The sequence below is a fragment of the Amblyomma americanum genome, chromosome 5, assembly GCF_052857255.1.
Source record: "Amblyomma americanum isolate KBUSLIRL-KWMA chromosome 5, ASM5285725v1, whole genome shotgun sequence".
NCBI lineage: Eukaryota > Metazoa > Arthropoda > Arachnida > Ixodida > Ixodidae > Amblyomma > Amblyomma americanum.
In genome coordinates this window covers 86747407-86761922 of record NC_135501.1, presented here as the reverse complement: position 1 = coordinate 86761922, position 14516 = coordinate 86747407, and the positions used below count along the sequence as shown (strand labels likewise).

The 14516-nt window shown below is 47.1% G+C and overlaps 1 protein-coding gene across 4 annotated transcripts in view; it reads right to left on the bottom strand.

Annotated features, from left to right (window-relative positions):
• LOC144132576 (uncharacterized) overlaps positions 1-14516 on the bottom strand; it is a 62614-nt gene that overhangs the window by 31036 nt on the left and 17062 nt on the right. For 2 of the 4 annotated variants that reach the window (XM_077665067.1, XM_077665069.1), the window contains exons 4-5: positions 12805-12918; positions 5712-5954 (exon numbers count right to left, since the gene is read on the bottom strand). In XM_077665067.1, the coding sequence (XP_077521193.1) occupies positions 5712-5954; positions 12805-12918 (357 nt within the window). The remainder of the gene's footprint in view (positions 1-5711; positions 5955-12804; positions 12919-14516) is intronic. The other 2 variants (XM_077665070.1, XM_077665068.1) reach the window with 1 other exon arrangement.

The window sequence follows — 14516 nt, the reverse complement described above, 5'->3', positions numbered from 1 at the left end:
ATACATGTGATAAAATTGAAATTCGCTCCCTCCTGCCGCTCGTGTGGGGCTTTTCATACTACGAGCGTTAAAAGCCAGTTCACTGAAAGCAACAGCATTCTTGCCTACTCCGCTCCCGCCAGTACTCACTGGCCCACAAACACTAGAAAAATGAGTAATTACATGGACTGAAAGGTTGGTACGCTAATGAAACGCTATTACCGCTTATTGACAGGTTGAATAGCCGCACCTGTGTTGAGAATTCCAATTTCAGTCGGGTAGGGGCACTGCTCAAGTCGTTGCGTTTGCCTTATCTCTGGCACTGTCATGCATAGTGGATTTTCTTACAGTGCATTCGAGGTCATTTCCCGCACATGCCGTATGTTCTTTCTTCTTAGGTTGCCGTGGCTGCATTTTTGAATGCTCAGTTTGCAGTTGGGTAAAAGTTTGTGTCGCCGCTACCATTCATGCCATTGTGCAAATCAAGTTAGTATTTTGTACTAACAGCATGCTTTTTTTTTTTTTTTTCAGGTGGCGATGACCACACGCTCCCGATATTTGTGAACATGTGGGGTGGCGAAATGAAGTTGTGGCCCCACTTGCGAAGTCCTTACATCGTGTACTGCTGAATTAAAACAGCTTTGCCAAGACCACCCAAAAGCTTGATGTCTTAAAATTATGTACACGGTATAGCTTGGCAAACCAGGTGCTGTGCTTCATTCCGCGCCCGATATTAAGCACGGGCAATGGGTTCGCTTCTCTCTGCATTTCAATCACAAAATGCGCTGATGCGTAAGCTTGTGGATGGTGCAAGTATTTTCTGTTTGCCAACTACGTCCATTACCAATGCAACTTGGGGCCAGCGGGAAAGCAGTGGAGAAACAGACGTCGCAGACACGCTGAGACCTTCCCATAACATGGTGCGCGTACATACTTGCAGCTTTTTTTTTACTTGCGTCGACTATTGCCACAACCGGAAATAAAACATTGATGTCTAGAGGACGTTGGCTTTTCGTACAACATTGCAGCTTTTGTTGTACAGACGCAGACACGCGCTTGACCGGTGGCTAACCAGCCGAACGTTGCTCCGCGCGCCGGATTATCAGTCCAGGGGAGGATGGCAACAGTGGGGTGTCGCGCAGTGCACGTGCTTGAGTATTTCTTTCTCTCCTGCCCGCTCCCCGTAAAATGGTGTATACAGCGCGTCCAGGCAAGCGAAATTTTGGAAATTGAATCATAAGCTCTTGCATTAGTTACTGAAGCACAAAACTGCAATATGAAGAACGCCCACATCATGGCTACTTTAAGCCTCCTTACACGTGTTGCTGCCGCTTTTGAGGGGTTTGGTGGAGCCCCACTACAGTTGAGCCCGCTTATAACGAACATGAGCGTCACGCGGCATCCGTTCGTTATATCCCGAAGTTCGTAGTAAGTGGACCACAGCTTTAAAAACAGTTGCTTGTCAAAACACAAATTTTTTTTCTTTGCGAAAAAGTCCGTGATGGACGTCTGTTTTTGCAGCGCAGATCCGATGAGGGAGGTTTCTAGTTTATTTAAAGCAGAAGCGTGCTCTTTGCCGAGGCCCTTGGCATAGACAAGTTGTCTGAGGCTCTCCTCATCCTCATCTGATTCCTCGGCGTCACTCTCGTACCGCACTTCAGAAATGATGCCCTCGTCCGTACACGGTTCCGCGGTGTCGGCGTCGTCATCGACAGAAATAAAACAATTCCAACCAATGTCATGAACTCCCATGTCGGAGTCGACGACGCGCTGCCACAAATCTCTGCCGGGCTGGTCATCTTCCGAAGCATCAGGCTCGGCATCAAACACTGTGTCGACGAAGCCGGCCTTGCGGAAGCAGTTATGTTCGCCAGTGGCCGTCACCTCCATCCAGGCCGCTTTCATCATCTCTACCGCTGAATACAACGGAAATGGGCACAATGTTCCCATCTGCCATCCCAAATTACAACCAGGGCCCGAGATTTGAACCAAGCTAACGAAATGTCCCCAACGCAACAAGAGTGACAAAAGCACCCGATAGGGTAGACGTGCAACGCACACAGGCGGCAATCAAGCCAATCAAGCTAAAGATGCAGACGCACAGCTTCAGCGCACAGACCAATGAGGGGCATCCATGAGCGCAGTGCAGCCACCTCTTGGCTCTCACGGAAGGCCTGCTTCACAAAGCGTGGCCTCCGCGATCGGCAGCGGCGGTGGTGGCGCAGTTGATTGCGGAGGCCACGTGCGGATTTGCAAGAAAGTGAAGAGGAGGGGAGCAAAGTTGCGAGGAGGGGCGGAGGGCGATGTTGGAAGGCACGTCGGCGGGGAAGGGTAGCTTGCTCGAGAGCGGCACGAAACAGGGCGGGCAGTTGGTCTGTGATGAGGCTCGGGAAAACGTGCCGCGTGCCGGGCGTGCAAAGGGGTCAGAGGCAGATTATCCCACATCGCGGCGCCTGGTTTATGCCGTCTGTTCGCTGTAACCGATCAGCAGGGCTTAGTGACATTCGTTATGTGTGTGATTTTGTTCCATTGAAACAATGTATATTTTGACAGTCCCACAGGTCTCGTTCGTTATAAGTGAAAGTTCGTCTTAAGTCTGGCTGTTATATGTGGGCTCGACTGTACTACCACGCCACACTGTGAAGGATGCCAAGGCAGCCCTAGCCATTCAGAAGCAGTTCTATTTCGACCTTCCCGACACTATCCATGCACACAGCATTGATGGAAACTTAACGCTGGAAACTTAATGATGGAAACAGTCGCTGTTGCACTGTTTGCATTTAAAAGCAGGTGAGCATTATTCAGTCTTTCTCCAAATACATTTAATGCGATGCAAGCAGTTTTTGTCAGTTTTTTCGGGGGTCATTCGAAAATTGGAACTGTTGGATAATTCGAACACTTTTCAGGCCCGTTTAAGTTCAAAGTAACGAGCTTTTAATGTAGCAGTAATCACAAATGTGTCACAAGTGACCACAACTCTTGCTCATGTGTGATGATTCCATGACAACTAACATGGCAATCATCTCAAATGTGCAGTGATTATTTATTTATTATTTATTTATTTATTGACACTGTCAGCCATAAGGCCGTTACAGGGTGGATGCATAGAACTCAACAAGTACACACAGCCACAAGTACAAAATTTATACAAACTTATATGAAATCATGTACAGACATCTTGCCAGCAGATACAGCCACAAGTGCGCCAGATAGGCAAGTGTTCATAATAATACGCTCGGTTTCAGACCACCGAGGATCGGAACCGTAGGTGAAGAACATAATGAGTGACAGCAATGAAAAACGGTTTCTGTAGGCTTCAATAATGGGACGCATAAGTTTCGAATTTGTTTAGATTGTCTGCTTGAAAAGGTCACGAGGCAAGGAATTACATTCAGCTATGGTTCTGGGGAAGAAGGAGTATTTGAAGGAATTGATTTGGGCCGTCATGGGTGTAACCTGATCTCTGTGAGAAGATCTCACAGCTCTAGAGGAACGCTTTTTCAAGTAGATGCTCGTGTTCAAGTTGCAGTGGTTATCATACGACAGATAAAACATTTTTAGCCTGACAACCTTCCTTCGCATTGAAAGTTGAGGCAAATTTAGTTCACGAAGCATGTCAGTCACTGAATCTGTAAATCTGTATTTCGACAAAATGAACCTAGCCGCCCTTCTCTGAACTTTTTCGATTCTGTCAATTTGGTTTTTCTGATGCGGATCCCATATGACGCTCACATACTCCAGTGTCAGTCGTACCAGCGCGAGATAGGCTGTTAGTTTTGCTTTTGTGGGAGCAAGCTTCTGTTTTCTTCTTATCAACCACAGTTTTGTTTCGGCCTTCAAGCATATGTTAGTGATGTGTGTATGCCAGTTTAGATCTGAAGTTATAGTGACGCCTAGATATATGAAATGGTTGACTGGAGTTATATAGTGCCCATCTACTTTATAATCAAACGAAAATATATTTTTGGTTTTATTGAAAATTGTAACAAATGAAGTTTTTGCCTAATTGATTTCCATTTTGGATATTGTGCACCATTGATTGATAGCGCTCAATGCCGAATTTAGTAGTAACTGGTTTTCTTGGTTTGAAATGACAGAGTAAATTAAACAATCATCAAAGCCGGACTGTAATATGGGGCGGAATAGAAACTGCAATGTCATTGACGTAGCATAAGAATAACGAGGGACCCAGCACAGACCCTTGAGGGACTCCCAACGGTACCCCCAGGACGTCTGATTTAGCGCCACCTAATTCCACGAATTGGGTTCTGTTAGTTAGATAAGCCTGTATCCACTGTACAGTATTCCTGTTTATGCCAAGCTCGAACAGCCTATCAATAAGTTCATCATGTGGGACACGGTCGAATACTTTAGACATGTCCAGGCAAACTGCATCCACTTGATCCCTGTTGTTTATTGCTTTAAAAAAATTGTGCACCTTTTCTACAAGTTGGGTAACAGTAGATACCGTAAAAACCGGACTATAGGTCGGACCAGAATATAGGTCGACCCCCTAACTAACCAATTCTAAAAATGAAAAAGATCTTTTTCAATGGGAAAAGTACCGAAAGACATCCTTACTTTGAAACAAATGCGACTCGAGAGGTTGCACAATGGTGACAGTATTTAATTTCATTTAAATGCTGCTTGTATGTACACCCGGCAAATTTTTTAACAATATCGCGCACCAATCGGCCCGCGTGTTTGTTTCTGGCACAGGCAAGTACGGCGCCGTAGAGCAAAGCCCTCCTCTTCATGAATCGCCGCAACCAGGATGGCGAGCCTTTGAATTGCGCCCTCGTGAGTCTAGAGGCACGCGCGATCTCTGCCGCTTTCACGCGGATGCATTCGGCAGTCACAGGCAGCGATCTTGCTCGCAGCACAACGTTTCCTTCCTATTCTCGATACACTACGGTCTGCCCACGAAATGATCTTTTCTTCTGGTTGCTGCAAGTTGTAATACGCAGCTTCTGCCTCCGCCAGTACTGAATGCTCTTTTCGGATACTCCAAATTCGCGCTGTGCCGCCAGGTTCCCGTGAGCTTCCTCGTACTCAATCGTGTTTTTCTTGAAGGCGATGGTAAATTGCCGTTACCTTCCGCTTTGCATCTACTGAAACGCAAAATGGCGGCACTGCTGCTGATGGCGATGGTGATGGAGGCTGCTGACTTCAGCCACCCATTGTTGCAAGACTTCCGTATTTTTTCCGCCAATGACCGGTATATAAGACGGGGGTCGACTTTTCAACATGGTTTTTTGAAAAAAAGTTCGACCTATATTCCGGTTTTTACGGTAACCTCCGTCTGAAACCATGCTGATTGGGATTTAGCTTGTTGTTGCCCCCAAGATAGTCGGATAAGCAGTTTGCCAAGACAGGCTCGAGTATCTTGCAACAGGCGCAAGTGATAGAAATAGGCCTGTAATTATCAGGAACGTGCTTGTTTCCAGATATGTGCATTGGTACTATCCTAGCCTGCAGCCAATCATTTGGTAAAGAATGCTGCTCTAGAGATGCCTTAGATCAGGAGCCAATGAATGGTACCAGATTCTTCTACAACCACCAGTCACCAGGACCCAAATGATTTGGTTTGTTGCTTTCGTGGCAGCAAAAGCTACAATGAGCCAAACACGGCGTTTCAAATGTCTGATGTGCTACCGAATAAAGTTGCACTAAAAATGTACCACTATTTCACAGCGAAGACGGCACAGAGCAAGAGGCCATGCATGGCTTGCCTGGTGGTTGGCTGGCAGTACCCAGGAGCTGGCGAGTGCGGGCAGTGGCCCCAGAGGGCAGGACCACCTTGAGGGTGGGGCCCTCCTTGTGGGGTGACACGGCAGCGGGCTGCTGAGGCACCACACGATGGGAGGCTGGGGAACCGATGCCCAACCGCTTGGGGGCCACCTGAGCCGCCACAGGCTCCTCATCAGCCATGCGCCGCTTGGACAGGGGGCGCACTGTCGCTCGCGGCTCGGCTGCTGCGTGGGAAGAGGGATGCCATTTCCAAGTGCCCTTAGAAAAGTGGCAGTTCCTTATTTTTCTTTAAAAAAAAAAACCTTGACAAACCTCATAAAATGTTCCTACCTACCTATCAGCAGTTCGAGCTGTGAGAATGCGTCTAAAACTATTTTGCTCAAACGCACTGCACTTCGCACAATTTGAATCAATATGAAGGTGACCACTTTAGGCCAAACTTAATCGGATAAAATGCTCCACTGCCGTTGACATTTGCAAGAAGACCGGACAAAAAAACACGAGAATAGCTGACTCCCTGTAGCTTTCACCATCCCTTTATTTTTCACAGAATGAGGGATCTTTTAAACCATAAAAAAAAAATCTACTGGTCTTGGATGGCTCTTCACACTGACGCTGACTGTACAGTCTTGATCAAATGTCTTCAGGCCACAAGGCTTACGTCTCATCTGTACGTTCAAGCAGTTATGGCAACCTTCATGCAGCTCAGAGAATCAAGCAGAGTGAGGAAGAGTTCTTCCCGAAATTTGGAACTTGGAATGGAAATGTACAGCGCAAATACAGACAAGGACACAAGAAAGAATGACATGGAACACACGAGCGCTGACTTGCAACAGGTTTATTTCGAAATTCGGACCAGTATTTATAGCAAAACCAGGCAATCATCACGCATGCGCAGTAGGAGTCAAATGTTGTCTCAAATATAACAGCTCTTTGTTAGTTAGAGCAATAGATGACTTGGCCACGCAGGACTCACCCAACCGGTCTATCAATTCAGCCTCTATTATCTCTCGAGTTAGTTGGCAACGGTGTTTGGCAATCACAGAACAATCTTTGTACACAGGCCGACACACAAAATCTTCATCAGAATCGCTGTCATCATTACCGTTCTTACATTTTCTGCAGTGAGCGTCCAGGAACCCTCCTCGCCGTTCAGACACATTATTGCAGTGTTCTCGGAGGCGGTCATTCAAACATCTACCGCTTTGCCCTACATAACTTTTTCCACATTTCAAAGGGATGCTGTAGACGATGGACTGCGTACATTCAACGAACTTAGTTTGGTGCTTCTTTTTGCAGTTCTGATTTTTTGAATCAGTGGGCCTGGACAGTCTGCACAATTTTTGTAGCTTATCGGGTGCAGAGAAAAGAACTTTTACGTTCCCCCGTTCACCGATCTTTTTAAGGCGATGGGACAGGCCATGAATGTACGGGATCACAGCAATCCGTTTTGTTGAAGGCAGTAGTGACGTACGAGGCTCTGTTGAGCACAGGCGCTTAAGGAGGGTTTCCGCGACACTGATCAAAACATGAGTGGGATACCCCGCTGCTCTGAGACAAAGGATCTGTTCACTGAGGCTAGCAGCCATTAGCTCAGGACTAGATTTACAAAGCGCATTTTTGAAGCATAGTCTTACAATTCCCCTCTTCACCAATTTGGAATGCGCGGAGCCGAATGGAAGCAGTGGCTTGTTAGCGCGTGGCTCGTACTTCCAGTAAATCTGTGCGTTACGAAATAAAAGCCTGACGTCCAGAAATCGAATACTGTCGTCAGAAGGCATCTCATGCGTTAATTCTAGAGGCGATAAGCCTGCACGTAAGAAGGTCAGTGTGTTAGTAGCTAGTACTTCAAATGAGTCCGAACTGCAGTCAAGGAATATTAGAAAATCATCAACATACCTAAAAATTTTGGTTACATTAAAATCTGGGAGGCAGCTACAAAGGGCTCTGTCAAGATGAGCTAAAAATAAATCACTAAGAACCGGGGCGATACAGGAGCCGATACAAATTCCCTCCTTCTGCAGATATGGATGCCCTTCCCATTGGATAAAAGTTGACCGAAGATAAAAGCTAAGAAGTTCTAAGAACCCACTGCATGACATTCCAGTTTCATTCATGAAGGCTACGTTTCCGAATATACCAATACTGTCCTGGACACAAGATAGCAAGCCTGACTGTGGCAACGAATAGAAAAGATCCTTTATGCCTACAGAGAACGCCCTGAGGTTCCTGTGCGGTGAACACTCGAGGTAATTCAAGATGGCCTCAGAGTTCTTGACTTTGAAAGGGTCTTCGATGCGTAAAAGATCGAGCTTTTTCTGAAGAAACATGGCAATGGACTTTTGCCAAGTGCCATTTTCTGAGACAATTGTCCTGAAAGGAGTGTCAACCTTATGTGTTTTTACGCTAAAAAAGACCTCAAGAAAATCACGGCGACTTGCATCTATACTCTTACAAACTTCTTCTAACTTAAGCTTATTACAGAGCTGTTTTGCTTTAGTTTTTACCTTTGACATAGCTAAGTTCTTGCAGGGGCTAAAGGCATTTGAAACTGCCTCTAAGGCCTTGACCTTAAAAAACCCATGAGACAGCACAGCAAAGCCCCCCTCCTTGTCAGCGGGTAGAACACAAAGGGCGCGTTCTTTCAGAAAGGACAAAACGCGCTTGACAGGTACCTTCGGGACAGGCTGTTTGCAGTGATGCAACGCGTCCATGCCGTCCGACACACAGCGCAGGGACTCCTCTGCGGAGGCACACCGGGCCACCCGTCTGACCAAGGACACAAGCTCCGGGGCTGACCTCTTCTCTTGGACTGCGAACTTTGGTCCCAGTGCGAGCGCCTTCTGTACATCCTGAGGCAAGCTGATCTGTTCAAGGTCATGAACAGTACCAGGTGACACTGAGCGCTTCTCAGGGAGGGCTCGCCGAAGCTGCCGAAGAGGGCTCGCCGAAGCCGCCGAAGAAGCGCTCAGTGTCACCTAGTACTGTTCATGACCTTGAACAGATCAGCTTGCCTCAGGATGTACAGAAGGCGCTCGCACTGGGACCAAAGTTCGCAGTCCAAGAGAAGAGGTCAGCCCCGGAGCTTGTGTCCTTGGTCAGACGGGTGGCCCGGTGTGCCTCCGCAGAGGAGTCCCTGCGCTGTGTGTCGGACGGCATGGACGCGTTGCATCACTGCAAACAGCCTGTCCCGAAGGTACCTGTCAAGCGCGTTTTGTTCTTTCTGAAAGAACGCGCCCTTTGTGTTCTACCCGCTGACAAGGAGGGGGGCTTTGCTGTGCTGTCTCATGGGTTTTTTAAGGTCAAGGCCTTAGAGGCAGTTTCAAATGCCTTTAGCCCCTGCAAGAACTTAGCTATGTCAAAGGTAAAAACTAAAGCAAAAAAATGTTAGAAGAAGTTTGTAAGAGTATAGATGCAAGTCGCCGTGATTTTCTTGAGGTCTTTTTTAGCGTAAAAACACATAAGGTTGACACTCCTTTCAGGACAATTGTCTCAGAAAATGGCACTTGGCAAAAGTCCATTGCCATGTTTCTTCAGAAAAAGCTCGATCTTTTACGCATCGAAGACCCTTTCCAAGTCAAGAAATCTGAGGCCATCTTGAATTACCTCGAGTGTTCACCGCACAGGAACCTCAGGGCGTTCTCTGTAGGCATAAAGGATCTTTTCTATTCGTTGCCACAGTCAGGCTTGCTATCTTGTGTCCAGGACAGTATTGGTATATTCGGAAACGTAGCCTTCATGAATGAAACTGGAATGTCATGCAGTGGGTTCTTAGAACTTCTTAGCTTTTATCTTCGGTCAACTTTTATCCAATGGGAAGGGCATCCATATCTGCAGAAGGAGGGAATTTGTATCGGCTCCTGTATCGCCCCGGTTCTTAGTGATTTATTTTTAGCTCATCTTGACAGAGCCCTTTGTAGCTGCCTCCCAGATTTTAATGTAACCAAAATTTTTAGGTATGTTGATGATTTTCTAATATTCCTTGACTGCAGTTCGGACTCATTTGAAGTACTAGCTACTAACACACTGACCTTCTTACGTGCAGGCTTATCGCCTCTAGAATTAACGCATGAGATGCCTTCTGACGACAGTATTCGATTTCTGGACGTCAGGCTTTTATTTCGTAACGCACAGATTTACTGGAAGTACGAGCCACGCGCTAACAAGCCACTGCTTCCATTCGGCTCCGCGCATTCCAAATTGGTGAAGAGGGGAATTGTAAGACTATGCTTCAAAAATGCGCTTTGTAAATCTAGTCCTGAGCTAATGGCTGCTAGCCTCAGTGAACAGATCCTTTGTCTCAGAGCAGCGGGGTATCCCACTCATGTTTTGATCAGTGTCGCGGAAACCCTCCTTAAGCGCCTGTGCTCAACAGAGCCTCGTACGTCACTACTGCCTTCAACAAAACGGATTGCTGTGATCCCGTACATTCATGGCCTGTCCCATCGCCTTAAAAAGATCGGTGAACGGGGGAACGTAAAAGTTCTTTTCTCTGCACCCGATAAGCTACAAAAATTGTGCAGACTGTCCAGGCCCACTGATTCAAAAAATCAGAACTGCAAAAAGAAGCACCAAACTAAGTTCGTTGAATGTACGCAGTCCATCGTCTACAGCATCCCTTTGAAATGTGGAAAAAGTTATGTAGGGCAAAGCGGTAGATGTTTGAATGACCGCCTCCGAGAACACTGCAATAATGTGTCTGAACGGCGAGGAGGGTTCCTGGACGCTCACTGCAGAAAATGTAAGAACGGTAATGATGACAGCGATTCTGATGAAGATTTTGTGTGTCGGCCTGTGTACAAAGATTGTTCTGTGATTGCCAAACACCGTTGCCAACTAACTCGAGAGATAATAGAGGCTGAATTGATAGACCGGTTGGGTGAGTCCTGCGTGGCCAAGTCATCTATTGCTCTAACTAACAAAGAGCTGTTATATTTGAGACAACATTTGACTCCTACTGCGCATGCGTGATGATTGCCTGGTTTTGCTATAAATACTGGTCCGAATTTCGAAATAAACCTGTTGCAAGTCAGCGCTCGTGTGTTCCATGTCATTCTTTCTTGTGTCCTTGTCTGTATTTGCGCTGTACATTTCCATTATGAATCACCAACATGCCCAGTCTGCCACCTTTGGAACTTGGGGTGAGCTGCAGCTGCCCGAGCACATGACTGAAAAGCAAACCCTCTGGCCTTAAGGCTTTTGACCAAGGACATACATGAGTATGGGTTGGTGAAACTTCTTGCAACAAGGCAGTAAGTATGCCCAACCATCTTGAGCTTTGCAAGTGCTTTTTTGCAGTGAGAACTTTTCAGGGGACACCTTCCGCCCCGCCTATCACGAGTAGCTCTGTTCCATGGTGAGAGTGAAAGCTGCGTGGGGAGGGAAACTTGCAGCACCAGCATGGTTGGCTCTCCTAGTAGGAAGTGGGTGAGGGAAAGCACAGTGGAAGCTGCGAAGAAAGGGTGAGGCTGTGTAGTGTTAAGGCGCGTTTATATACTCGGACATAGTGTGCAAGCGCAGCACAGTGACGTCAAGTAGGCCCTGTACACTCCAGTGCCACCCTCTACACTCCAGCAGCACCCGACCACCAGCGGCTTCTGGCATGCTTCGACGGCACCCGCACGGAATAGAATGGTCTTCAGTTCGCGTCAAGCGTGCCAGCCACCGACGGCCCAACCAGGCCGCTTCCTCTTCTCGTCGGGGCTGCGCTGCTTCGTGAATTCACGGCAGATGGTGTGTTGAACATTCTTTTTATCAGCCGCTATAACTTTCGAGCACTGCTGTGGTCCCAATTTCAGGAACTGAACCGCTAACTGAAGTCGTAAAAGGGAAGACACATCTTGCGATCACGTAGATACTACTGCGATTGCAGCAGCAGCCCGCCATCTCCGCCGCAGCTCAAACACCACGACTACGCACTGGTTGTGTATGGGAGGAAGTGCAGAGGTGTTTTAGGCATCCATTTCTCACATGCCCCCACTCTCAGCCTGCTTAGGCAGGCTGAACATTAGTCTCTTTCTGCCACCACTGGTACTCCTAAGTACATGCTCCCAGCGCATGCCAGCTGTCAGTGCCTGAACAGTTGAACAACACCATGGCAGTGATGGGCGCCCACTGCTCATTTCGTGCCTTCTTAGCGCCATCCTGTTGCTTTCCACTGCTTTTGAACATGAACCGTTGTGGTGCCACATGGTGCGACAGTACAAAAGCAAACGCTGCAGAGACAACCGTGCTTACCCTAAAGAGACGCTGGAGTGCAGATGGTTGTAGTAACTTCACACACTCCCTGCTACCGCATAAGGTCTTCTTAGGGCTTCTCATTTTACAGCTATGAAACATTCACGTGATTCAATTGAATTTCGAGTAATGCAGCATCAGGTGATATAGACAGTCGGCAAAGCAAGTTCGTTGCGTTGAGGTGAACCGCTTTAACACCTTCGTTACTTGTACTGCAAAAATACACACACTGATGACATTGTTAAGAAACTGAGAAACTTTGTAATATTGAGGAATTCGCTGTATAAAAGTTCATTACAATCAGCTTTAACTGTACAGGAAACGTAGTCACAAGAACAAATGCAGTGCGGTATCAGAAAGAAACCCAGAGAGAGAGCTTGTACAGTGTTATCAGATGCGCAAGGCCCATCCCCCTGACGAAATGTATGTGCACAGAAGCTATTGCTGGACATGTCCACACCAGGTGTGGCATATCACAAACATCCAAAAAAGCATTACACTGTGGGCACTTAGCCAACACTACCCAAATCACGTACACTGATACCTCTGCCTCTAGAGTAAGACTACAGAAACGGGACAGACAACAGGAGAGAATTAGTGCACAAGTTAGCTTGCGCAGGGCTGTGATTGTGACACATGGAATGGGAGCTGATGTGGTAGAAGTAGTGAGGGCAATAGGCTGTGTGGTGGGCTGGAACATGTCGGGGTGCGCATGTAATAAGGAGCAATTTAGGGACTAACTTGCCGCAGTCACGATGAGAATGATTAAGAAGACATCAACTATTACACAAAGACAGGTATGTGAATGAGATGCCGAAAACAGGATGCCAAGCTCACCAGGCTGCTCATAGTCCCTCTGGAAGCTGACCCTGCTGACAGGTGGTGTCTCAGCAACCACAGGTGCCCTCTCCAAAGCTTTGGCAGGCATGTATCGGCTTGGTATGCCAACAGCTGCCGTGAAGAGAGATAAAAGAAAACAATATAAAAGTCCAAAGACGGATGCCTGTGCACTGGCCGAACTTCCAAAAAGGTCCAACACAATGTTCAACACTGCATCGATTTTCTTCCCTGTTCTCTGCCCATTGCACCGATTTTCACAGCAGTGCATTGCCATAACCTTGGAACTTCAGATTTAACGTTAATCATACCAAGCTGACTTTAGCAATACATTTTGTGAACACAAACTTTTTCCTCAACATCTACCGGATTTACATTACGGGGCACTTCACAACCGAGGTTGCTCCAAAATAACAGGCATCAGAGGGGTGTCGAGAAGCCCTTTCTGCCAACAGTGCTTGCTCTTCACTTCGAGGCAAGACGGCCCTTTCTCTCTTGCTAGCACTGCTAGCATGTTCGAATGTCACAAAAAGTATAGTGCATGCAAGGCATGGAGACACAATGTCATCATGGAGCACCTCTGTGAGCACACAGAACAAAAGGTAGGAAGGGTGGTGAGGAATCAAAAGAAAAGCACTGAAGAGTTAATTTCAGCCATCCTTTGGTTTGGTTTATGGTTTGTGGAGGTTTAACGTCCCAAAGCGACTCAGGCTATGAGGGACGCCGTAGTGAAGGGCTCCGGGAATGTCGACCACCTGGGGTTCTTTAACGTGCACTGACATCGCACTACACACGGGCCTCGAGAATTTCGCCTCCATCGAAATTCGACCGCCGCGGCCGGGATCGAACCCGCGTCTTTTGGTCCAGCAGCCGATTGCCATAACCACTCTGCCACCACGGCGGCTCATCCTTTAAAAGTCCACTATGATTTCATATGCCATGCAATTATGGTTTAACGTCACACATGCCTAAAGCTGTGTCGTATGCTGCACAAAACATTAAGAAAATAAAAACTAAAGGCTTCTGTCCAGAACTCCTGTCCTTCGAACTTTTAAATATAAAAACAGTAACCACTTCCATGATGCCCGCCACTCTTTTGTAAAGGGCCGTCCACTGTTAATGTGAACACCTGAGCACATGGCTGCACTTACAAATTGAGCCTTTTCTTTTCTCAAAGCCAGCAGATGGTTTTGACTCGCTTCTGTTTGAGGAAAGGAAAGGTGCATAACTAGCTCCCTGGGCCAGTGCACACCTCAATCACGCTTTGAGGTAAGTGGTGGCGGTGGTGTCCACCTGCAAATACTGTGCTTTCACACAATATTTCATGCTTGGCAATGCTAAACTGCCAGCCATTTTTAGTGAAAATGCACTAAAAATGCAAATGTAGAGTCACGGAAAAGACTGTGTAGCACATATGTATTTAGTGTAACATGCCTTGGTGCCCCTGGCGCCGGCACATACCAGAGGAGGAGGAGGGGTGGCGCATGAATGGAATTCGAGACCATTTTCTTCCTCACCATGAAAACAGTGCATAAGGTCTAATTTCGATATAAAGAACACAGATATTATGACTTATTGGCTATATCGAACTCTTCGTAAATATTATCGACAAACACATACAATTTCTACTTTATATATCAAACGCGGTTGGCCAAGAAATGGGTATATCGAACTGCCCAGCGCCAAACTGTGCCAGTTCGGATGGCAGGCTT